Below are 26,786 nucleotides of genomic sequence, written 5' to 3'. Positions count from 1 at the left end.
ACACATCCAGTTATGAATATGTTTCAAATACACTGTAGTTCTGGAGATTAAAGCATACATGTTTACAATCATTAAAGAAATATATGTGCCAATTTGAGGCAACATTGGGGGAACATCTCTGACCCAAAAAAAAGGGAGCTAATGGCCAGCTCCGTTTCTTATATGGTGCTTGGCTGCCCTCTTTTGGCGGCTTTTGTTTAATGCAGTTCGGCGCAGGATCGGATATATCGATAGTCCCGATTATATCGATATTTTTCGGACTCCCTTGAATATCGATATAACGAGACTTTACTGTATAATTCATTTTGATACTGTATGTGTACAAATGTGAGATCTCAAGCAGCTTTGCTCCGCTAGAATCTGAACAAGTGAATAGTGGCAACGGTTTCATTATTGCTTTGATGCTTTCTCACCACCTTCTTACTCTCCCCATGTCTCTGTCACACTTGGTCTTCCTCACAGATTCTGTTCAAGAGTGCCCGCGCAATTGCCATGGGAACGGAGAGTGCAATTCTGGCGTATGTCATTGCTTCCCGGGATTCCATGGCATGGACTGCTCCAAAGGTATTGGCTACTTACCATGACATTTCTTCCATCACACAACTGTGATGTTGTCTAATTAGGGAAACATCATCAAAGAGATGAGGTTTGGGACAGTTAAGTGACATGACAAGATGACTGATGATGAATGGCAGCTCATTGAACCATTGTCTCCCTTGCTCTGTGCTCACCTGAGATAGACAGTTTTGATGAATTGTTTTGTTCCCTTTTGCCTGTAATTACATTTTGTGTCAGCGGCACACTCCTACCTCCTAACCACTCAATTTAGTTTAGATACTGTAATGGGAAGATGGCACAGAGTACGTGTTACCAATGTCTTTCAAATTGGGTGAACTTAAAGTCCTGTAAAAAAACATTTTTCCTTCTTTCTACGTGTGGATGATACTGTCCATGGATGTGCTTCTGTCCTTTATTATTACAGTGAATGATATGAATAAATAAATATTTAAAACAAACCAGTAACATATAAATGTTGTTAAATCCAGTCATATGCTCTTTTCCCGTACCTTTGATGTTTTCACAATATTGTAAAAGTATCCATCGATCCATTTTCTGAGCCACATATCCTTATTAGGGCCAGGGCCATGTGCATGTTGGAGTATATCCCAGCAGTATTCGGGCAGTAGGAGGGGCACACCCTCACCTGGTCAGCAATTGCAAGGCAACCACCCGTAGCCAAACCCCCATGGGTGCTCACAATCAAGATTTAGAGAATTAATCTACTGAGCATGTTGTGGGAAAGTGGGAAGAAAGCAAAGTACCCAGGGAAACCCCAAGCAGGCACGAGGAGACCAAAAAAAAAAAAAACTACACTGTGCGCCGGATGAGTGAACCAGTTTCTCGCTGTTTTAAAAATGTAAATGTAAAAAATGTAGTGTTTGTAAATCTTGTCAACACCCTTATTTCAGTGGCCAATTTTTCTTGTTTTTTTTCTTTTCGTTCAGATCACCCTTAACTCTGTTTTACTTTTAATTACAGTATGTGAACTGTATTGATTTACATTGTGTATGATATGTGCTATAAATCCATATGTTTGACTTTTTTTCTCATAGTTCCCAACTTTGAATTGGGATGTATATTTTAGTCCTTGCAAAACTGATCAGATTTTACTATATTTCCCCCCTGCTCCTTGTTTTCTGGCAGCGGCATGCCCGGTGCTGTGCAGTGGAAACGGCCAGTACGACAAAGGCTCCTGTGCATGTTACAGTGGATGGAAAGGACCTGAGTGTGATGTCCCGGTCACGCAATGCCTTGACCCTCTTTGCAGCGGCCACGGCAGCTGCACGAATGGTAACTGCGTGTGCTCCATCGGCTACAAAGGCCAGAGCTGTGCTGAAGGTAAGAGGAGGTCCATTTCAACAATTGTGAAATACTTAGGAAGGTTGAAGTATAGTCACTCGCCATGGGGGAATTCAGGATGAAATATTTCAAAGGTGGCTGAATGAAAATTTGGCCAATCTGGCCAGAATCTTTAGAAATTAGATTTAGACTTTAGAGGATGATGGCACACATTTAAACTCATTAGATTAGATTAGATTAGATTAGATTAGATTAGATTAGATTAGATTAGATTAGATTAGATTAGATTAGCCTGTATTAGTCTCACAGTGGAGAAATATACATTTCACAGCAGCAAAGTTATGAAAGGAAGAGGAAAGAAAAAAAAAGTTGAAAAACAAAATACATGAGCTGCTATACACTGTAGTCCAGTATTGAGAACATTTAAGGTGTCCAACCCGGCTCATGATGCAGCTGAATTCTCCTCAAACTGGACCAGCCGTTGCAAAATGTAATCTGGATGATCCGGTTTTGGAAATCCTTCTTTTTGCTATTGTGAAATAGATACTCAATTTTACTTTTTATATGCCAGTTTTTCAAAGCAACACTGTGGATCACCCCCAGCGTCCGTTTTTCAGAATGACCATATCTCTAGTAATGGGGCAACATTTTACAGTGTGAGGTTCAAGAGGTCGACGAAACAACAAATGTGTTTTCATTTTATTTTAGGCAAAACAAAAAACTGTGCATTATGTATTTTATGAATACTCCTCTTAGCCACAAAAATAACAATTATACAGAACGTAAACAAGTGCATTGTGTAGATTTTGAACAAGTCTTAAATTAAGCATTTTTTTTTGGGGCTAGATTGTAGATCTCACAAACCAAAGCCTCTCCCCTCATTTCACCGTTTTTTTCTTCGTGTCAAGATGCTTCAAGATGTAATAAGAGCAATATCGTCATTTAGTATTAGACATGGCTTTGACCTGAGCACCAAAACTGAGCAGAATCACAGAGAATGGTTGCCAATAATAAAGTGTGCACCGAGGCAAATTTGCTCGTCATTAACATACATGTAGGATATGCGAAGTTTATCAGTTTGTTTCCTAATGCATACCTGCATTAAAGCCTATTGATATTTGTTGTCACTGTAGTTTTACTGTATAATTCTGTTCTTAGTTGACTATATTGTTTAATTTCTTCTCAGTGAAGCCAAGTGAGCCCGTTTGGGAATAAAAAAAATGTGCATTCACTTTGTAATTCGTCATAAAACTTGGACAGCTGCCCAGAATGAAATATATTAAATATGAGGAATACAATTTCTTAACTGAATTAAAAGTTGATTTCAAATGATAGAGTGCATCATTCTGCCCATGGGATACTCTGCTAAAGTCTTGTGAGCATCGGCTGGATAAAGACACATCAATATTTCATTCCTTTTCCCAGCTATAATATCTGCACATACGGTGATTATTTTATAAGAAACATGGTTGTTTGCAGACAAACAACACACATCGTACATTCACTGCTACACTCTGGCTCTCGCCACTGTGACAGATCATCATCGCTTGATCTCACACTGAGCGAGCATCCCTTCCCTCCATATATACACAAAGTTGACGGATGGTACCCCAGCCGAACACATCACACATTTTTATTAAGGGATTCAATGGTATCTATTGATCTCCGTTACAAAGTACATGCCTGCCACACTCTCGGTCGTCACCGAGATGGACGAGCAAGAGTTGAAAAAATGACATCGAAGTTTAAGGGGTCAGAGCAGCAATATACGGTGAAATCCATGTCAGTAAGAATGGGAGGCTTTCAGTGAGCATGAGGAAGTGTGTCCCAGTGGGAATAATGAGAAGGATTAAGAGTGGAGTAGAACGAGTGTTTAGGAGATTGGAAGGCCAAACAGGTCAAGAGAATAGGTTGCGAAACGGGGTCAGTTTTGCACCTGGTCTTCACCTTAAATCAATCTCTTCTCCTCTGCTTTCATATCTGATATTCATCCCAGCAGAGTCCCTCAAAACAATTTACCTGGAGTGCCGCTGACATGAAAATCAATAGCTGTGAGTCGCATTTTCTGCCGGGCAAACACAAATGGAGATTGCGATGTGGGAGCAGGCGAGCAAAAAGGTAGTGGGGGTGAGCAATCGTGGCTGAGGAGAGGAAAGTGGACAAGGTGAGGCTGAGTTAGCTAGACAGAGCAAAAAGGGAAAGCCATAGGAAGGGTCAGGGTCGAGGGGGGTCTTTTAACTTGAGAGGAGGTCATTTGTCAAATTGTTTTTTTTTTTTTCCTTTGGTAACTGGTCTTTTTTTTCAAGTCCGTTTGTCAGTAAACATCACATGCACATGTTGCTCTTTCATAGCACACAATTAAAAGATGCTGTTATTCATGATTGTGTGCTTTAATTGCCTTAGTGATGTCTGCTCGTCTTTTCTTGCCTTATCTTTTGGCATACACAAAGGATGAAAAGATGCTTCCTGTCATTTCTGTCTTTCAACACCTACTCATAACATTTCTTTGTTTTGAAGCGTAAACTGTGATGTGCCATGTGCTTTGCGGTGGTCTTTGTTTTGGATTGGATTTCTCTTGCTTTATGCAGTGGATTGCCTGGACCCGACGTGTTCCAACAATGGCATCTGTGTGAATGGCGAGTGCCACTGCAAGCCAGGATGGGGAGGACTCCACTGCGAGTTGCCTCGTGCCCAGTGTCCGGACCAGTGCCACGGTCATGGTGCCTTCATTCCAGACACTGGGCTGTGCAGCTGTGACCCAAACTGGATGGGACCTGACTGCTCTATGGGTAAGTCGTCCAGATGTTACCAGTCATTTAATTAGTCGATTATATAGTCTTGTGTAATAAGTAATAGAAGGCTATTTATCCTCACAGCTTTTTTTGCCAATTAACATATAGAATAATGAATCTGAGCACCTGAATAACCGCTGTGACGCTGCGCAGCATTGTGGTGAAGTCTTGAATTTGTGTTTTTAATGCAAACATAACCAGGTCATACAAAAACACAAAAGCAAACACAAAATGACGACTAAAGTGACACCTATTGAGTGTGACCACGCTTTGATCTAACACAACTAAAGGAAATGCAGACAATTAAGGTCAAAACTGGTATGTACATGAATTATTTATTGATAGCCCCCACCCCAATAAAATAACAATATGATAACAACCAAAATAATATTGCTAATGTCAGCATATTTAATGAAGATGCAGTGCACCCTTCAAAGAAATGTATGGCCTGGCAAAGTAATATAAAAATAAAATAATAAATAGCCTACCTCCCCTTGCTGCTGTGAGAGCAAAGCTATATTTAAGAAAACAACATTACAAAACACCAAATTGAAACAGAGTGAAAATAAATGTCTTTATTTCTACTATTCCACTCTCAAAGGATTTAGGGAGAATTTAGCACCCTTTTAAGATTATCAATTCAGTTGTGACAGGCTGTAAGACGTCAGTAAAAACAAGTTCTTGACCCAAATTAAATTATTTTAACCCAAATTATTGTGCTTGAAGTATGCTATGTTCTCGTAAATTTCCATTGTGAAGTAAAAAACAAGCCGTCCCATGCTGTTTTATATTCAGTGTCTTTCATAAAGTAGAGCCAGCAGCGATTCTCAGAAACAGGACTTCGGCATTCATTAAAAGTGCAGCAATGCTTGACTTTAATATAAGCAACATTGTTCCACTCAGCAGTATCCCTCAGCAAGTATATCGCATTCCAAACATCTGCGCATATTGCATCCCGAGCACACGAGGGTCTCAGACACATAATCAAACTTGCAGCATCTCATCACATGCATCTGGCTAAGCGTCGGCACTGTAATGGGGGTGCAGGGAATGTGCACATCTCTATTGGTCCATATAATTGAACTTGTCACCTACACTGCAATAAAGACTGCAATCAATTTAAAACTCGAAATAATAAAGTACTGTAATATTATTGGTTACATTCAATCCATGATTTACATCAGGTGTTCCACCACCTCCGATGTTGTAATATTACATAATAATGTTACATTGGAGCTATACTGTAGAATATTGTATATTTATATTGGATTGCATTTAACAACTATGGGAACCTACAACAACCAGACTTTCCTTTTATCCACAGTTAGTTCACCACATTTTGAACACTATGAAAACAAAAAAAAGAATTGTAAAAAAAAAATGTAATCCGACACCATTGCAAAGTTCAGATAGCTGCACAGCCTCAAGACCATAACTCACAGTGTCGCCGAAGACTGAAAGCGAATATATTTGTTGAAGCCGCAATGACGATACAGCTTTTGACCGTTATAAAGCAATACAGTGGGACCTTGGCGTACGCACTTAATTGGTTCCCAGACAGCGTGTAAGGCAAAAAGTGTGTATCCCAGAAATTAATTTCCCATAGGAAACCATTAAAATGCGAATAATCCGTTCCCAGGTCTCTGTAAAATATATTTTTCAACTAAATAAGCCTTAAAACTACAAACAATATACCTTATTTTATGTATAATAAATGTGGTATTGTATTGTAATGAAAGAAATACACTGCACTGTATAATGTCGTTTTATTTACCTTTGTGATGGTCGTTGATGGCTTGATGGAAAAGAGCGTCAGGTCGGAGAGTATTGCTGTTTGAAAGGAGTCACATTCCATGAGGACTGTAATTAGAGAAATAAACTGTACTGTAAAATAAAGTTGTTTTATTTACTTTTGTGATGGTTGTTGATGGCTGGATGGAATGGGGTTCAGACTTCTGTTCCTGTGTTATAAAAGTCCAGTTAGCGATCTTTTTCCAAAAAAGGCCGGTCTCATCTGCATTAAATACTTGCTGAGGAACGTAGCCTTCTTCTTTCACCATTTCGAGAAATGATCCCTTGTATCAATAAACGGCGAACTTCCAGGTTGCCGCATGACGATATCAGAGTGAATTAGCCGTGCTTTCTCAGATATAATTGTTTTATTCACGCTGTCGCCGGCTGGCTGCTTTTCGTTCAAAATTAAGCATGGTTTTTCACCCTCTTCTATAGCCCCAGACCGTTGCTTTGACAGCACGGAAACATCTTTCGCAACACACGCAACATAGCATATTGGTACTGGGCTGTTAAATCAGACAAACGCACACCTCGTTCGTGTTTCTCAATGATCTCCTTCTTCTCCTCGACTGTAATTTTGTTTTGTGTCTTCTTCGTCTGAACACGAGCCTGTGGTGGGGTCTTTTGCGGTCCCATAACAGCAAAAGTATCTGTAAAAAAATCTGTGAAGAGGATCGATGTGTGCACTCAGAGAAAGGGGGTGTGGAAAGGTAGGCCGGCTGGGGCGCTGTTCGGTCGTGTGCTTTGGTGTTCTTCCACTGAAGAACACCAGATCCGCCAGCCATTGTGGCGCGGCGCTCCATGTGTATCCCGAAAGGTAGTGCGTATTCCAAGGTTTTATTTTCATAAATTTAACGTTCGTAAACCGAAAAATTCGTAAGGCAAGGTGTTCGTAAACCGAGGCCCTACTGTACTTCGTGTCTTGACTCTCATCACTGTTCATTACAGAGTTTTTAATTTCTGTGGCGTATCTGATACCGAGTCAAATCTCCCAATCTCCTGCAGAGGTGTGTTCCGTAGACTGTGGAACACACGGAGTGTGCATGGGTGGAGCTTGCCGCTGTGAGGATGGCTGGACGGGCGCAGGCTGTGACCAGCGTGTGTGCAACCCGCTTTGCATCAAACATGGAACCTGCAAGGATGGCAAGTGTCAGTGTCACCAGGGATGGAATGGAGAGCACTGCACTATTGGTGAGAGCAATTTACTGAGTGTGTATGGGTGTGTGTGGGTGTGTGGAGGTGGGGGCGTGGTTAATGTGTTTCACTGTACACCGAGCAGCAGCACCAAGTCAAATTAAACTGTCAAGCCCGTCAAACTTCATCAACAAATGAGGCTGGAAGAACTTTAACAAGACCAAGAATCAATCAAAACAAAAAAGGGTGCCACCGAATCTCTGTAACAAGCATTATCAGTTTTGTAAGCTTGGGGAAGCCCTTCAAGCACCAGAGTATTTGACAAAAGGTGAAACTTATCACCTGACTGAAGAAAAGCACCCAAAAAATGGTTAGCCTGTTTGTGTGTTTCCCCCAATGTCAATCAATCAATGTCTCATAGTGACATCACTGTCACTTTGGATGGATGAGTGCCAGTTTCTTTGGATTCGCCCACAGTGCTTTTAGTCACAATGTCTCATTTTGCTGTCACTGCAAGTGCTGTGATAGCAACCTGATACACACACCCATCAGACTAACACTTACATACGCTTACGCACAAACACATAGACACACACACAACTCCCTCCGACTCATAGGAAAGCACAGGGGAATAGCAGTTTATGATCTCCTCATTTTCCTCCATCAGAAAGTAGGGCAGCTTTGACTGCGCCATCAGCCTGACATGAAAGAATTGTCAGGCCTCAGCTTGGCGGGGCGCAAACTTCACCAGCAGCAGACACTCACAGCTTATCTCAGTTTGCCTGTTGTTCATTTCAGCTCTGCATGATGTTTCTTGCATCGGTTTATTCATTTATTTGCCAATTTTCCCATTCTCTTACCTTTTGCACGTTTTCCTCCCACTGCAGACCATGGGAGCATGTTTGACAAAGCAGGTACCGTATCTTGACTCTGGTCTTTTGTTCATTAGCCTGTGGTGGTAGAAGCTAGCTGCTACATGTGTGGTCTCTTGGCCTGGCTTGGCTCCGTAGACTCTGTGGTGCTATCTGTACATCGATTAGGGTGGGTGCCAGCCTCAATGATGACTCCCTACATGTAGTGCACTCCCTCTCGCAGCGTTGCACTGCTGCAGGAGTCCGGTGTCATTGACCACAGAAGCGGGGGAAGGTGGGTTAGGCTTGTAGAGCCGAGCGTAGAATCAGCAGTCAACGTGTGGATGTGCATGCATGTGAGAAAGTGAAAGTCAAAGTCAGCTTTATTGTCAATATGCTAATATGCATGAGATAATAATAATAAGAAGAAGAAGAATAAGAATAAGAATAAGAATAAGAATAAGAATAAGAATAAGAATAAGAATAAGAATAAGAATAAGAATAAGAATAAGAATAAGAATAATATGCATATGCATATGATAATATGTATGAGAGCATTTCTCTATAACGCACAAAGAATATGCCAATAAATAGCTCCGGTATTCTGAGTCGTGTCTTAGGTGAAACTGTGCCGCTTCACAAAAGCAGCAAATGATGAAAGCCCCAAAGAACATTTTGAAGTCACTGGAAAATTTTCTGAGCATACTGATGCAAACATTACAGAGCTGTTGAGTGTCTTTGTGTCACAAATATTTGCGTATTTGTGGCACCTTCCATGATCATTTGTGCTAGAGGAGTGAATCAATGTATTTTCTGAGCAAATATGTAGTGAAAATTCTGTGTGACATCAAGACCACCCTCCCAAATTCACCCTGATTTGCTTACAATAATGTCACCGCTATCCAAATGGGATCACAGATATTGTCTGGGTGAGGCATAGAGATAAGAACCTTCCAGATGAATTTATGATGGGACCAGTGCAGATTGCACGGCAGTACACAATGTTGAGAGCTTCTTCTCACCTTCGACACCAAATGCAATAGCTCTTATTAAAAATCTTTACAGGCAGGAAAAAGAAATGTAAAGATCAGGGTTAAAGACAGACCAGGGATAATTAGGGAAACAAATGAAGCAATCCAACGACAGTGACAAAAATATGTTACAACTTCCTATGATTGTCTGTGTTGGAGTGTAGTGTGTTATCTGATCTACCTTTATTCAACCACCTCTATTACCTCTAGTGGATGACCTTTAGAAAAGCTCAGGCCCAACAAAGTCAATGCGAAAGGTGTTTTTTCCCCTTTTTTATCATTGTGAAGTTTAAATTTCTCATTCTTCCCATCGGTCTGTCTCATTATCTTCCCCACTTCTTAAAAACGATCTTTCTTTGTTCACACGCGGCAAACTACTCGTGTGTTTGTGTGTGTGTGTGTGTGCGTGTGCGTGCGTGTGTGTGTGTGCGTGTGCGTGCGTGTGTGTGTGCGCGCGCCCGCACACACACAGGACTCATGTGTGTGTTATTCATAACTGGATGAGTAACAAGAAAGCATCTTCTCCGAATCTGAAGCCATTGTTTTGATTCTCAAGCAATGCCCGCTTTGGATTGTCCTGTTTCGTTTTATCATAAGTATCACCCATTTTAAATGACAGCTGCATTTAATAGGCAATCACTGCTTACTGCCTTTGTCCTTGAAGTTCAATGCTGAAGAACAATAAACTTCCTACCGATAGTTCGCAATCATCAAGTCAAAGTCAGCTTTTTCATGAACGTTCCACTGATGCAGAGACTAGTAATATTTATACATTAACCCCCCCTCAAAAAAATGCAGTCATTAACCATTCCCCGGCCTGTCCATCCACAGAATTACCTCTTGTTAAAACAAAATGGCACATAGTCTTTCTCAAAGTCCTTTGTTGACTTTTTCTCATCTGCTGCCGCTTTAGACATATGATAGAATGCCAATCTGGGAGGAACTCGTGTTAATTTAGCTGCTGCCATAGCTTAGATTGCACTATTTATATTCATAATGCATGACTTTATTGACATAGCGATTTGTTAGAGGGCAAAACCCCGGACTGCAACTTGAGTGAAACTGTGGTCATTAATCTACAGAGCAGGACTCAATGAAAAACGTTCCATTTTCATAATCTCTCCCTCAGTTAGTCTGTCCTCTTCACTCTGTGCCTTCACACATTTCAAGCTCATCTTGAGTGTGCGCCCGGGTGTACGCACGCGTTCGTGCGTCTCTATGAGTACGTAGCAATCGAATTGCTGCAGTCCACGCAGGAGATCAAAGCACATCAAGCATGTGTATGGGGAACTGCGTGCAGACCTCTACAGTCGCATGATGTGTCAAGATGGCTAAAGCGACCAAAAATCTTGCTGTGCCGCTGTGAAGAAGGAACTTGGATCTACATCCACATACATGTGTCATGGCAGTGGAGTGATTTAGAAAAGACCATAATTATAATTGCAACGTCTCCAGTGAAGTAATTTGTTCGATGATTTAGAGGACTGCAACTACTGTTGCCTCATTTTGCCAGAACGCATAGAGCTGTCTGCTACCCCCCTTCCAAACCCCACACGCCCCCAAACCCTCAACAAGCCTCACAAAAATTAAGTTGTGTCGACTTGTGCGCAAGAACACAGATGACCATCTATAAATGTCGAACCTTTTGAGGTGAAAACAATTGGTTGTTGCTCTTTGTCCATGGGTTGTGGGTATTATAACAATGGTTTTCAAAATCACACGTGTTGCTCCCATTTTCTGTGTTTTGCATAATTTAAATAGCATGACAATCCTGCTCATGATAATTGTAGTCTATGATAATGATACAGTTTCATTTGAAGTGGTTTCATTGTCATACTAAACTGTTTATTTTTTTATGTTGTTGTTTTACACAGCTTTACCCAATGTACTGTTGTCATGGCCTTTTTGACGTTGCCTCTTGTTGTCGCGACTCTATTTCCATTATTCATGCTTTGACAACCAGCCTTGAATTATGCAAAGTCTTTTTTTGCTTTGAATGTCTGATTTTCACTCAATCTTGTTAAATTGATGATAGCTTTGCCATGCTAGTGGCAAAACACTCTTAGCTCTAGGGCTTTAGGTTATAACGGTCAAAATTCATGTTTTATAGAGTGCGCCCATTTATGCGTACACATGCATGCAAATGCTCACATTTAATTGAATACACTTGTATTGTCCCATCTGAAAGCGTGACTCCCTGGCCATCAAAATCCCATTACATGCACTGATTCATAAATGAGAGCAATGGACAGACAGATGGACAAAGACTAATTTACTGTGTATACTAAATATAATATGTATGCTGAATTTTATTATTGACCCATCGTTACGAACACCATTGAACCATTTAGTCATTTAAGGAATTCATCCATCCATCAAAACCACGTGAGCAAATGTCAGATTGCATAACACTGTCTTAGTTGTTTTTTTAATGATTAAATAAGTCATTATCCTGCCTCTCTTCCATCTTCCCATTCCCTGGACCTTTCTTATCTTGCCCCCTATTGTACCCAGATGGCTGTCCTAACCTATGTAATGGGAATGGGCAATGCACCATGGGACAGCAGAGTTGGCATTGTGAATGTCAGACTGGCTGGAGGGGCACTGGGTGCAGTGTTGCCATGGAGACATCTTGCGCCGACAACAAAGACAACGAAGGAGGTGAATGGGAGCAAGCAGAAGACAAAAAATGCAGGGATGGAAATTTGCAAAACAAACAAAAAAAGTTGATGGAAAGTTATAAATTGCATTTCATGAATTTAAAGTAATCTCAACTTGAATCCATCATAAAGACTGCTCATGTTTAATTCATTGTTTAAATAACTATGCCCAATTTGATTTCATTATGCACAACTTTATTGCTTCTGCCCCACTCAGATGGGCTAACTGACTGCATGGACCCAGATTGCTGTATCCAGAGTCCTTGTCAAAACAGCCCACTGTGCCGTGGTTCCCGTGACCCTCTGCAAGTTATTCAACAGGTCCCATTGTCCCAGACCCGTGTCCATTCCTTCTACGATCGCGTCAAGATGCTTGTGTCACGGGATGGCACCCATGTCATTCCAGGAGAAAACCCATTCAATTCCAGGTAAGGAGAACTGACAAGCAAAGACTGATTTGGCGATTGACTTAAGTCTCCTGACTTGTCTCCTGACTTTTCTCCACTGAGCTGATGAAGAGTTTAACGCTTGAAAATTGATTTTTTTTTTCTCTAAACAAGTATCGCCAATGAATGACACAAGGACTGCGGAATAATGTATGTTTGTACTGTAGCTGTTTCACATAGTATTATGTCACTTGACGAGGTTATTTTGTGCAGGTGTTAAGTGTGCAAGTATTAAGCTAAAGACACATTTTGTTCACAGACAACGGGTTTAAAGGACAACCGTCGCTCCCGGACAAGTTGTGTCCATAATTTGTAAAATCACTTCAAATGACTTCTACTGTGCGTATTTTACAAAGATTCCACCACAAGACTCGCGCTGAATATTCAGGAAGTCTTGTTTTCGAGTTGATGACGATCCCCTATGTGACGTCACATTTGGAACGCCCCCTGACCGAGAAAGCGACACACAATGCATTTTGGGGTACTTTGTTTCGTCTGAAAACTTGGTGTTGATGGCGAAATTAGAAGGAAAACACATAAATAACGCGATGGTGAATCATTATGTGTTGCAGCAAGACAAATATTCGCGTAAATTCTGCGTAAATTCCCAGCAGACACATCATGGGCGCCATCTTCTGCATTTTCTGGGACGCTACTCATCAGCCCTGACGCCTCAAAATAACCCGGAAGGACTTCTTTAATCGATTGTAAAAATTGATGCTTTCCTCTTCAGAACTATTTGAATCTTATTCATAACTGGATGAGTAACAAGAAAGCATCTTCTCCGAATCTGAAGCCATTGTTTTGATTCTCAAGCAAGGCAAGACGTCTTGCCGTGACGTCACGAACTGGGGTGGGACTTTCTGAAAATCCCCAATTTACACCGCAATTTTTTTGCAGTTTTAGCACACTTTAAGTCATTTTTATGGGTGTTTTGCATTTGACTAAAAATATCAGCCTGTGTGTTTTGGGTATTTTAGATGCTATAAAACGTTTTTCTGATGTCAGTTAGGAAACAAAAAAAAATTGTGTCAGTTGTCCTTTAACCATGAAAAAAATGAATGCAAAATCTTACACTTTGCGCGAGAATATGGTACTGTATAGCTGTTTCACATCCATAATTTTCTGGTCCCTGGTCACAGTGACAGAAAACCAGAGAAGATGAAACAGTTCAGTAACGACACATCCCGAGCCAATTAAGCCATGTAATGTCTTCAACTGGGTCTCTTACCGAGAGATTCTAATCAGATGCCAGCGCCGCTTCAAATGTTTTCGCTTGGTGCAAAGTGGCCGTGGTTAAACTTGTAAACTCATCGTCAATGTCAAAATTCCAAGAATTGGAGCAGTCACCTTGACAACGACATTTTGTCTCACTCGCAGCACCTTCTTGACCAAATTACCAAATACAGCCACTAATTGGAAGAACAGTGATCCATTACGAAGGTTGATAAAAAAAATATCTAGCATGATTAATATTGCATTTGTGGGAGAAGAATTGAGTAGACTAATCCCACTCTTTTGATCGATCTCAGAGGGAGAACATTTTATCCTGCATCGCCCCGTAATGTTAACTGAATTCAACATCACGTTGAAAACAAAACAGCATTTGATCATGTGAGAGCTCACAATGCGATTAGTGTGGGTGAATAAAGTATCCATCCATTGTCTAATCCATTTAACCTCATGAGGGTCGCGGGCATGATGCAGTCTATCTCGGGAAAGTAGGGACACCCTCAACTGATTGCCAGCCAATCAGAGGGCACACATAGACAAACATCCATTTGCACTCAAAGTCAGACATTGTTCCATTAACCTGCCATTAACCTGCCATTCATGTTTTTGGAATGGGGGAGGTAACAGCAGTAGCCGGAGAAAACCCACACAGGCACAGTGAAAAGATGCAAACACCACACAGGAAGGCGGGACCAGACCATGTATTCCGCCTCCTCCAACACACCTCATACAAAAATCAGCTCATCAGCAAGCTCTCGAGAAGCCTGAAAATGATCCTGATCATTTGACTTTCATGAGTTCATCTGCAATTTAGTGTTACAATTTTTGACAATGAGGGATATGGGGGGGGCTTACTGATTGTGCCGGGCAGGATCAAATAGTACTACTTAAAGCTCTCAGGCGACACATTTGACAAGTGTCTAAAAGTCAAATGTTTAAAGACCACGATCCTGCTTCATGTGATTTTTGTTCATGAATATTACATCAGAAATGATTACAGGAGACAAATTTCCATGATGGATACACCAACTAGACGTGTGTTTGTTGGTCTACTAGGCATACGAACGTCAATCACAACCGTAGTTCCAGGGAAAAGTTGACAGCAAGTTAACATCACCAGTACCCCAATGATCCCATGAGTATATGTATAGAATACCACCATTTTGGGGATTTTTTTGATGGGGTTTACATCCATACATATTTACCATTACTGTCACTGTGTATTTAGGAGATAGACTGATAGTAATCTAAACTATGGGGCCTGCTGATTGTGGCTAATTAGAAAGTGGTCGAAAGCCAGTAACATAGATAAAAGGGCAAATGAAATAATTGAAAGCCTGAGCAATTAATCAAATAGAATGATAAATGGTTTGATTCTGTCATATTGCCCACCACTCTTTGAATTCTATCTCTTTTGTCTTTTTCCAGTTTGGCATCTCTTATCCGCGGTCAGGTGCTGACGACAGATGGAACGCCTCTGGTGGGGGTGAACGTGTCTTTTGTCAACTACCCCCACTATGGATACACGCTGACGAGACAGGATGGAATGTATGTACACTAGACATCCTTGTTGAGCATTTGAAACTATCTCATTAGGTTCCCTAAAATGAGATTAGATTCAATTTGATTCGATTAGGTTCTCAACCATCAGACTGTGATTTGCAAAACGCAAATGCAGCCTCATCAGACAATGCCTGATCGTTTAAGATGTCAAGAAATATGGGAAGGAAGGACTGAATGCAACATTATGATTTTGTGTGAAAAATATACCCAATTTGGGGTCCGATTACCTGTCTGGCGAATCAAACAAACAAGATTCTTATTTACTTTTCAAGCTTTTCGAGTGGGGCTAAACTCACTCAACATGACGATAATTTCATCCTGAGCTGTTCTTATTCCAAAATCATCCAGCATAACAGTAGTTTAGGATGCACTTTTTAAATTTGCATGGGGTGACATTTGTACCAAGTTGTTCACTAACCCTCAGCAGTATTCTTCCCTTCTTTTTTCAGAAATTACTCTTTGCAGGACTTGTTTAAGGGGTCACATGGGGTGTCTGGTTCTGGAAAGTTGAATTGGATTTAAGTCAGACTGCCAGCTACTTAATCAAATGAAGATTCATCGCCTACTTCAAACTGACCTCCTCTCATACATGAAGCAAATTCAGATTTTCTTTTCTCAGGGCTGTTGAGCATTGTTCGACATGTCTGCAGTTTTATCAGCGCTTTCTTTGCAGATTTTTTTTCAGTTTGATGAAACCGATGCCGTGGCATCTGAACATAAAACTTGTGTTAAGGTGTTAACGTGACGGGTGACTTTGGCTTTCAGGGACAGTTTCACCGGATTCTGTGAACCTGTCATAAATGAATGCTTTTCTCTTGCAGTTGTTGGTGCCTGAGACAAATCACACTTCCGGAAGCCCAGTTTCCACTGTTTATAATAACAATAAAAATATCTCCTTTCAAGCTTCTGATTTGTAATGAACTCGCGGCAAGAAGAACCGCTGACAAAATGTTCAAGACACAAATATGTGCCATTCTTTGCTATTGCCTTCAGATGTTTTGGACTTGATCTGAACTGACTTGTGCCACTTTAATTTCAGGTCTTTTTTGTGTGTGTGCTATGTTTGTTTGTTCAGTTTTTCCTCAAGTTAGTGTTAAAAGAAGAAGAGAAGCGCTGTCATGTTTGAGTTGGTGTAACATTTCATCTTCTGCAGCACTTCCCTCCTTTGTGCCTCATTCCCGCCCTCTCCTTGCAAACCTCTCCAGGTTTGACCTGATAGCTAACGGTGGCGCATCACTGACTCTGCGATTCGAACGCGCCCCCTTCCTGAGCCAGGAGCGTACCGTGTGGCTGCCCTGGAGCCAGTTTTATGCTATGGACACTGTGGTGCTTAAGACAGAGGAGAACACAATCCCTGGCTGTGACCTGAGTGGCTTCATCAGGCCTGATCCTCTTGTGATTGCATCCCCTCTCTCCTCCTTCTTCAGCTCCAAGCCAGGGGAGAAACCCATCATACCGGAGACACAGGTGCAGTACCACTGACCCCTGGCAGCCGGCTAATCCTCCTTCTGGTTCCCCCGCCCTCTTCCCGCTCTTCTTTATGCCTGTCTTTCTACTTTCGCCTCAATAGATTCCCTCTTTCCTTCGTTTCCTCCTTCTTTATTTCCTTATATTTTCCCGACTTCTGTCCTTCAGCCGTCAGTGGAACCGTGACCTTCATTATTCCCCCCCTCTCGCTAATCCCTCCGCTAATCTCTATTCTCTTGTCATCTCTTCTCTCTGTCTTCTAGGTGCTGCATGAGCAGATTGAGATACCCGGCACGAGCCTAAAGCTGTGCTACCTGAGTTCAAGGACGCAGGGTTACCGCTCCCTGCTCAAGGTGACCATGACCCCTGCCACAGTGTCCATGGGTCTGCTCAAAATCCACCTCATGGTCGCGGTGGAGGGACACCTCTTTCAGAAGTGGTTCCACGCCTCGCCTAATCTAGCCTACACTTACATCTGGGATAAAACCGATGCCTACGGGCAGAGGGTTTACGGGCTTTCCGGGGCTGTTGGTGAGTATGAATTAAAAAAAATGAATGTTACAGTTGCTAAGGCACCAGAGCCTTAGTTATTTCAAACCTTGCTGTGACTGAGATGATTAGAAACGTTGCCATTAATAGCGGACAGGGCACGACAGAGAGAGTTCTAATTAGGGAGCCTGAAACTGGCATTTCCACCAAAACGTCAGCCTCAATCTACAATGCAGTTAAGCCACAGTTAAGTGTTTTTATAACGTCTATATTTCGTTGCAACCACATTTGGTTTAGCTATTCAGCCGGAATTTTAGAGAACGGTTATTAGCTATCAGAGTGAGTTTGCAGTTAACAGCGGGCAGATTACTCTGTGATATTACTTTCTGCTGTCACACACACTCCTCAGCGCACAAAAAGACAAAACAGCACCAACATTGACCGTAAACATGAAAAGGCTTCATTTGGGGAAACCTTTTCACTTTGTGAAACCTAATTTTCCATGAATGTCAACGCCCTAGCTCGCATCTTTGTGGTTGAATGGATTTTCCCATGAGAAGATATGAGCATACCGTAGCGATGTTATTGTTTGGAAACGGTGCCACATATGACAGTTTTTGTCCCCACCACTTTAAAGTTGCCAATTTAAAGACAATATTTTTTGGCCCCTGTCAATCATGGACTCTGGGTCAGATTTCTGCCCGTGCAGCATCCCTGTTTTTAATAGTGAAAGGGATGGGAATGTTGAAAACAACACTCTCTCTGAGACTCAAATGGGTTTTAGTGTTTGAACACTTTCTTCCTTTTAACAATTACAGTATATTCTCTCTTTTGCAAATGCATTGTACTTGCCATAAACACAGCATCTCGACTCAGCCCAAACTACTATTTTGTCTTATTCCTTTTCTGAGCCTGATACTTGTCCTTGATTGTTAAACTGTGCAGATCTTTTTTGTATACAGTTAGTGTGACATGTAATGTTAAAAGTCTTGCAGCTAATCAGCCCAATTAACACAATGGCTGATTGATTTAGCAGCGTTTGCGAGTGTTAGTAAGGTGTTAATGCAGAATCGTGCATGGGTGCTAACTAGCTTCGGTGCGGTGCTTTTTTTTTTTTTTTTAATTGAACCGGCACCTTTTCTCTGTATCACCTCCAATATTTCCTCTGTTTCTTTGTTTGACTTTTGAAAATGCAGTATCCGTGGGCTACGAATACGAGTCATGTGCTAGTCTCATTCTATGGGAGAAAAGGACTGTCATCCTGCAAGGTTACGAACTCGATCCCACCAATCTCGGTGGCTGGTCACTGGACAAGCACCATATACTCAACACACGAAGCAGTAAGTCGACAAGCATATTGTGCATACAGATTTAGTCCAGAAATGTCTCGGTCTCAACTTCAAACTCCCTATCATGAGGATTTTTTTTCCCGTTTGGTTGTGTGTGCGTGTGTGTGTATGTGTGTTTTAAAGAATCCACGTCTGATCTTTTTATCTGTGTGTGCAGGCATTCTTCACAAGGGAAGCGGAGAAAACATCTTTGTTACTGAGCAGCCTCGAGTCATCAGCAGCATTATGGGTAACGGCCGCAGACGAAGCATCTCCTGCCCCAGTTGTAACGGCCTTGCGGATGGCAACAAACTGCTCGCACCGGTTGCCTTGGCGATGGGGGTCGACGGTAGCCTCTATGTAGGGGATCTCAATTTTGTACGCAGGATTTTCCCATCTATGAACACCACCGGAATCCTTGAATTAAGGTAAAATCAGCACATTGAACGTCTGGGAGGGTTCTGGAAGAATCACTTTTTCATCATGGGTTTTGTCAGCGGCCATTTTGATTAATTTTGGTTTTGTCTTTTTTCTTTGAAGGAACAAAGATTTTAGACACAGGTAAGACGGTTTCATCTGACATTGCCGTGAAACAAATTACAATTCTCGAAGCCGTGACTGAATATGTAAATTGAAAACTACTCCCCAAGGTGATCAGTTTTTTTTCTCTTTCCCCCGCAGTAACAATCCAACCAATAAGTACTTCCTGGCAGTTGATCCATTATCCGGGGCATTGTTCATCTCAGACACCAACTCCCGGCGAATTTACCGTGTTCGCTCATTAACTGGTGGCCGTCTGCTGTCTGACAATGCAGGAGTTGTGGCTGGGACCGGAGAGCAGTGCCTGCCCTTTGATGAACGCTGCAGAGATGGCGGCAAAGCCACTGAAGCTACACTTATGAGCCCAAAAGGTGAGCGGCTCAGCAGAAGTGCAATGAGCCCATGTGGAGCGGGTAAAAGGTCTATTTAGTCATGATTACAGAGCTGCCATTACATTCATTGATTCTGATTGATCTCATTCTTCAGATTTTTATGTAATCAAATGATGAATGAGGATAACTGTGGGTAATGGTTTTCATTATTTTCACTTTAGCAAAGGCGCATATTTATGCAAACTATTGTGTCGATCATTTCAGTTGACAATACGTGCAGATTATAGCAATCGTGCCGTTACCTCTCCTGCTGAGGGACTTTCATTGGTGATGATGGTCAGTTTTTTTTGTGATCTATTTGATGGAACAGAATGTACATTTTGCAAAGTATGTATCGCCTCTATTCCATTCAACGTATTAATACCCTGAAAGTAAAAGTTTAAAAATTCAAAGGTTACACTTAGCCTTTGATTTGAATGGGAAATTACTGTTTCAGACGTAAGATGTAGATGGTTTTGCTTAAGATTCTCTTGTCTTTCTTTTTTTTCTGGGCATACATTTTGTACTTAAGCAAGGCGATGACAAAAGCAGGCCATAAATCAGGTTAATGAAAAACTTAATACTGGAATGAAATAATTTCAGTAGATTATTGGATCTTCCAATCGTGACACCAAACTGTCAAAGGTGTCACAACATCACAGTTTCCGACAGTGGCACTAATTTGTGTGGCGTATACTTTAATGGATTCTCAGCTGTGTTGAGTTGTGTTACTGAGAGAAAAAAAAGGCAATGAGTCACTTTTACCTGTCACCAAAGCCTGTACACAACGTCTTTGCTTGCAGTATTTGTTCTTTTTTGGTCACTGTTTCAGTTTCTCATTTGATGCATGCCCTTGGATGTGGCCCCATCTCTTCTTATATATCAGTGTGCCAGGAAGGTATTTTGGAGCACGAGTAAGGATGACACAGCACCGTTTGAAAATAAAACGTAAAAACAAAAACAAAGTACAAGTACAGGCTGGGAATCGGGGTGAAAAGCGGTTTGGTGAGAAAGTCATCAGTGGCAGCACTTGTAGTCTTGAATTTCCCTTTGGGAACAGCATCAGCTCACGTCCTCATTTGATGACTCATCCCAAAACTAATAGTTATCAAAAACATTTCAGCACCCATTCCATCACTGAAACACTTTGGTCCTTCGCATCCGATGAGAAATTGTGAGAATCAGCAATCTAGACTGCCATCCGTTTACTGCAGGTGGAAAGGCGCAGCTTTAATTGACTTAAGATGACTCAGACATTTGTGAATTAGGAATTCCCGTTCATCATTCATGACGCTCGTCTGTACTTTGCAGGTATCGCTGTGGATAAAAATGGACTCATGTACTTTGTGGATGCCACGATGATCCGTAAGGTGGACCAAAACGGCATCATCTCCACTTTACTGGGAGCCAACGATTTGACTGCCGTGCGACCACTGAGCTGTGACACCAGCATGGACGTGAGCCAGGTGAGAGAGTGACTCACAAGTGGGGGAAAAGCGAGGAGGTGACGGCATGATGGATGATGATCTAACAGCTTTGTGAGTGCTGAGCTATGACAATTGTGTGGAACGGCGCCAGCCGGCAGCTACGGGACGTTTTGATTTAAGGACCTTTAAAGAGTCCACGGATAAATGACTGGATCAAAAGAGAGTGGAGAATGCACTTCATTTCCAAAATTAAGAGGAGACCTTGGCCTCTTTTCAAATGGTGACCATTACTGTATACTGTAGTGTCGATTATCTAACGTGAATCTTCTGCGTCTTCATGCTAGGTACGACTGGAGTGGCCCACAGACTTAGCAGTGAACCCGATGGACAACTCTCTCTATGTCCTGGAGAACAATGTCATTCTGCGCATTACAGAGAACCACCAGGTTTGTACCACAATCCTTCCAAAAGTGAGTTTTGTTTTCTTTAGATGTTGGCGGACAACAGTTTTACGCTACTTGCCAGTTAGCTTAAAATATATTCAACTGCAGTGGAACCTGATGACAAAATGCCCTTTGGGATTCTGCTTGACTTTCTATTTGTTCAGATTTCTCAAAGGAAAAAAAATGTTCATAATTATGTTCTAGCGTTAAACCATCATAAAAGATTTACATTGATTAATGCTGGTGGCAATTTTTAAGGTGACGACTTGATGTATTCTTCACTGCCACAGAGCTGTAAACACTATTAACCACCACGGCCGTGGAAAAATTCAGTAAACATTCAATCTTTACGGACAATCTGTAAAATGTACAATCAATAAAACACTCTGCCTTCAGGTTGTTAGCCAAGGACAGTGCCTATGGTGCCACAAGAATGAGGGTATCAAAATGTGAATGTAGTAGTGTAGTGAATATTTGTCCGTGTCTTTTCTCGTTGTTCTCGCCAATCCCCTTGTTCAGTCTGGTACTTTTTTGAAAAAGCAAATCTAATGCCAAGAGTGAGCTATACTGAATTGCATGAGGTAGGATAATTACATTAAGAATTGCAGCACCTGACCTACGGGGACAATGCGTTGAGTTTTACGGACACTTGCAAAACTGTTAGAAATAATTGTGTGCATTTAAATGCCTTTTCACTGATGTACTTACAGGTTAGTATCATAGCAGGTCGGCCCATGCATTGCCAGGTGCCAGGGATTGACTACAGCCTCAGCAAACTGGCAATCCACGCTGCTCTTGAAAGCGCCACGGCCATTGCGCTGTCTCACATTGGCACTCTTTACATCGCTGAAACAGACGAGAAAAAGATCAACCGAGTTCGACAGGTCGGTCATGGACGTTTTGCGCTTTCTTTATATTCTCAGAGATTGATTTTTTTTCTAAACTATGCCCTCTTCCGCGTGCATTTTAGGTAAGCACTAATGGCGAAATCTCCCTTCTGGCTGGAGCTGCATCTGACTGCGACTGCAAGAATGATGTCAACTGCAATTGCTTCTATGGCGACGATGGCTACGCCCCAGATGCCGGCTTGAACTCTCCTACCTCTTTGGCCGTGTCCCCTGACGGGACACTTTTTATTGCAGACCTCAACAACATACGAATTAGAGCTGTTCGAGCCAATCGGCCCGGCCCGGCCCTCTCCAGCCCCGCTTTTGGAGGATCTGGTGGGCCGCGGTATGAGGTAGCATCACCAAGGGAACAGGAGCTGTATGTATTCAATAGGGAGGGTCTGCACGTCCAAACCATCAGTCTTGTGACCGGAGAGCCGCTCTATAACTTCACCTATGGGCCTGATGGAGAACTGGCAAGTCTGGTCGACAATTGCAACAATACAGTCAAAGTCAGGAGGGAAGGACTGGGCCAGGGAGGAGGCTCCGGCTTGCTTCGACTGGTGCTCCTGCCAGAGAATCAAGTGGTGACCTTAGGACTGGACCCAAGTGGAGGACTGCGCAGTGTTTCAGCCGTGGGCCAAGAGGTGGCTCTCATGGGTTACAGCGGCAACACAGGCCTGCTCGCCACCAAAGCTGATGAGACCGGATGGACCACATTCTACCAGTGAGTCTGTGTGTGGGACATGAGTGGTTTTGATGTGTATTTTGGAACCAGACGAGAACCGCGTGCACTTTTATCACTGCCTGCGCAGGATACTACTGCTCCCTGGTGGCAGGTTTTAAACTACAGTCAAAAGCTGAAAGGCCTTTCTGCATCTCATCTTTTTTTCCACAGATGTTTGGCACCAAATGTGTTTCAACACATATATTGACCCCATGAATTGTTTCCACCCCCAGGTACGACAGCGAGGGTCGCCTGACCAATGTGACCTACCCCACAGGCATGGTTACGAGTCTCCATCGTGAGATTGAACGTGCCATTACCATCGATATAGAAAGCTCCAGCAGAGATGACGACGTTACTGTCGTCACCAACCTCTCCTCTGTAGAAGCTTCATACACTGTAGTTCAAGGTGATGCAAATGATGCAAAGTGAACAGTAAATGTGAGCTCAAGGGTCTGAGTCGGATATATTGCAATTTAATATTCAGCCGGGATCATCCCGTGTATTTGAATATATCATAGCGGCAAAATTCATTAGCAGTGTGCGCTGAATCCTATTGAGCACCGCAAGCTTTGTCGCACATCCACGCAAAGAGATGCAAACGAAGCTCTCGGCCAGTTCTCATTATCCCTTAGCTTGTTTGGTCTGGCCATAGCTGAAGAACAAAGACAGTAATTGCCACCCCAACCCCCCTCTGACCAACGTGACTATATTGTGACAGTAAACGGCGTTCTCGAAGGCTGAAAGGCCCCAGGCAAAATACGATTGAGATGTAGTCAGTGATCCACCTGTGTTGTGATAAGAAGGGGGTCGAGGTGTTCAGAGAGCCGTAAGTACTTTAAGGTTTCCACCACCCTGTGTGGGCTTTCAGTGCAGCTCTCCGGTGACATACTCACTTAACCACCTCCCATTCTTCTGCTCTTTCTCGTTCTCTTCATTAACCCTCGCGCAGCAAATTCTACTCAGCCCTCAAGGTCTCATTTCTCTCGCTTTCACCCCTCCTCTGTCTCCATTGCTTCTGTTTTATTACAAGCTTGTTCAGGCAGACGGTGCAGAAAAGATTTATCTCAGGGCTGTTGCTGCCAAGTCAGTGGGAAAAAATACATTCACTTGTCTGTTTGAGGCATTGTTAAAATGCGCCTGGAGCTTTATTACAAATTGGTTTTATGGATTACTGTCATTTATGGTAGGGTTTCAAAGGGAGACACCAGTGTTGCGCTCTCCACTATAGTAAGGGAGATACGGTGTTGTGGGATCCAGAAAAAACCCACAAGACAAGCAATGTGATACGTCTTGACTCAACAGTGGTTTACTTCGAATGCCCCGATCTAATGCAAACGTACACGCACAACAATTTCCGGTCCAACGATCTAAATCGGTCCGACACGAAACACGAACCGAAGCAAGCGTTCCATGTTTAAATAAACATTTTCGATATATATCATTTGTAAACCAATAGAACTACGCGAATGTAACCAAAATAGGAAATACGATAATTTACAACCTGTCACATACTCCCCCTCAAAATAGATGTTGTCCCCAACATATGTACTAGTAAATACATAAATACGCTGGACGACGTGCCCAAAACAATGACGCACGGTATTATGAACTGCATCCAAATATGAACTATAATAATGAACAGTTTACAGACTGGAACTCTTTTCATACATTCTGTTTACATTATAACAATCAACAATTCACAGACTGGAACTCTTTTCATACATTCCGTTTTACTTATACAGGGCTCATCGGGGTCTTCTTGTTTCCATCTCACTGTTCTATTAAACCGAAGTCTCGATTAACCATTTCTGTAGTATTTCGTGGCATGATAGGGGTGTGCGCCATACATCCAAGGCATTGTCTGTTCACCATGATATGGTACTGTCCCTACATTGTAGCAAGATGGCGAACCAAGGCGATCATACGTGAATACCTTGGGTCTCCTGTGTTCTCGTCGTGGCCGTTGATTTCCCCCAATATCAGGATTACTGGGGGGTGGCTGGGGAAAAGGGGGACACACTGTCACAGGTGGATCATTTTCCGGACCAATGTTGCCCTCCTGAGATTGGTCAACTTCCGCAGCTCCCGGCTCCGTCCCCGGCAGTTCATTCCCCAGTTGATTGTCATCATGGTGGGTTGTCTCCACAAAGCTCACGTCCCGCGGTTCTGGTGAGTCTGGTCGGGTGCTCTGGCGATGCAACACTGGATAATACTCATCCTCCTCATCATCCTCTTCCGGATCCATTTCCGGCATCTTGTTCGGTCGTTGCCGAGTGGACTTTTCCTTGGACTGGGACTGTAGTGAAGTCTCTAATGGCAAATGATCACATGGCAGCAAGAGATTGCGGTGGAGTATCCTAGATCTGCCCTTCCCCCTCTCAGGTTTCAGCTCATAAACTGGAATGTCTTGGCTGACTTGACGAACCACTGTATGAACAACATCCTCCCAGTGGTTTCTCAGTTTGCCTGAACCTCCACGTGGGGTTAAGTTTCGAACCAGAACACGATCACCGGGCAACAGGGTAGAATACTTTAGTTTACTGTCATATAGTCTCTTACTCCTGGCAGCAGCTTTGTTGTTATTTTCTTGCGTGATCGCATACGCTTCCTCCATGCCCTGTTTCCACTTCTTCACATAGTCCTTCTGGTTGGTTTCACCCTGGTTCGAGTCTGGATTCAAACTAAACAACATATCAACTGGCAAACGTGGTGAACGTCCATAAAGTAAGTAAAAAGGTGAGAACCCTGTCACCTCACTTTTGGTACAGTTGTAAGCATAAACGAGTTTGTTTAGTGAGTCTTTCCAGTTACTCTTTTGTTTCTCTGTCAGTGTCTTTAACATCTGGATCAGTGTTCGATTAAATCGTTCAACTTGTCCATTTCCCTGTGGATGGTAGGGGGTTGTCCTTGAACCCGCAACCCCACAATATTCCTTCAGTTGAGCAAAAAGTTGATTTTCAAATTCACCACCCTGATCATGGTGAATTCGAAGGGGGAACCCAAACTTTAAAGCATAGTCATTAAAGATTTTGTCTGCCGCTGTTTTGCCAGCTTTGGACGTTGTAGCATAAACTTGAGCGAAACGTGTAAAATGGTCTACTAGCACAAGCACGTATTCATAACCACCCTTACATTTGTCAAGATGCAAAAAGTCAACGGAGACAAGTTCAAAAGGCTGAGTAGTCACAATATTAGTAAGAGGGGCTCTGGTCTCACGGTTGGGCTTTTTGTGTTTTAGGCACACACACTCTCTCAGTACATAGTCCTCTATTTCTTTTTGCATAAAGGGCCAGTAAAAACGATCCCTTACAAGGGAAAGAGTCCTTTCTACACCATGGTGGCCCATTTCATCATGCAGCTCTTTTAACACTGTCACCTTGTGTTTTTCAGGAAGCAGTAGTTGGGTTCTGTTTGCCGTTTTTCTGTACAAAACACCTCTGTCATTAAAGTGTAGCTTGTCCCATTCCCTCACAAGACAAACAACTTGAGGACAATGCTTTCTTAGTTCAGTACCTAGCGGTTTCGTCTCCGCCAGTTTGTATCTAATAATATGTCCTATAATGGGGTCAGTCTCTTGATCTAGCTTGATCTGTCCAACAGTCAATGGGGCTATCGGTGTGTTTAGTGACACCTCGGCACACATAGCTGAGATTCCCATAGACCAAGCTGCACTAGACTCGTTCTGTTGGTCAACCGCTTGTACGGCAGCACTCACAGCATCATATGACATTTCTTTTGTA

At 42.5% G+C, this 26,786-nt stretch overlaps 1 protein-coding gene across 1 annotated transcript in view; it reads left to right on the top strand.

Moving 5' to 3' along the window:
- Nucleotides 1–26,786, top strand: part of LOC148901688 (teneurin-2-like) — a 234,314-nt gene that overhangs the window by 195,434 nt on the left and 12,094 nt on the right. The window contains exons 13-31 of the mRNA XM_088989625.1: nt 463–564; nt 1,705–1,899; nt 4,449–4,649; nt 7,452–7,637; nt 8,468–8,494; nt 11,977–12,123; nt 12,340–12,550; nt 15,230–15,349; nt 16,570–16,831; nt 17,095–17,362; nt 18,517–18,660; nt 18,827–19,076; nt 19,189–19,209; nt 19,330–19,559; nt 20,871–21,025; nt 21,331–21,432; nt 22,140–22,313; nt 22,400–23,043; nt 23,277–23,452. Of these exons, the coding sequence (XP_088845751.1) occupies nt 463–564; nt 1,705–1,899; nt 4,449–4,649; nt 7,452–7,637; nt 8,468–8,494; nt 11,977–12,123; nt 12,340–12,550; nt 15,230–15,349; nt 16,570–16,831; nt 17,095–17,362; nt 18,517–18,660; nt 18,827–19,076; nt 19,189–19,209; nt 19,330–19,559; nt 20,871–21,025; nt 21,331–21,432; nt 22,140–22,313; nt 22,400–23,043; nt 23,277–23,452 (3,615 nt within the window). The remainder of the gene's footprint in view (nt 1–462; nt 565–1,704; nt 1,900–4,448; nt 4,650–7,451; nt 7,638–8,467; nt 8,495–11,976; nt 12,124–12,339; nt 12,551–15,229; nt 15,350–16,569; nt 16,832–17,094; nt 17,363–18,516; nt 18,661–18,826; nt 19,077–19,188; nt 19,210–19,329; nt 19,560–20,870; nt 21,026–21,330; nt 21,433–22,139; nt 22,314–22,399; nt 23,044–23,276; nt 23,453–26,786) is intronic.

The sequence above is a fragment of the Hippocampus bargibanti genome, linkage group LG02 (genome assembly GCF_051943395.1).
Source record: "Hippocampus bargibanti isolate YZ-2025 linkage group LG02, ASM5194339v1, whole genome shotgun sequence".
Taxonomy (NCBI): domain Eukaryota; kingdom Metazoa; phylum Chordata; class Actinopteri; order Syngnathiformes; family Syngnathidae; genus Hippocampus; species Hippocampus bargibanti.
The sequence above is the reverse complement of the archived record's forward strand: the minus strand, read 5'-3'. Positions and strand labels throughout refer to the sequence as shown.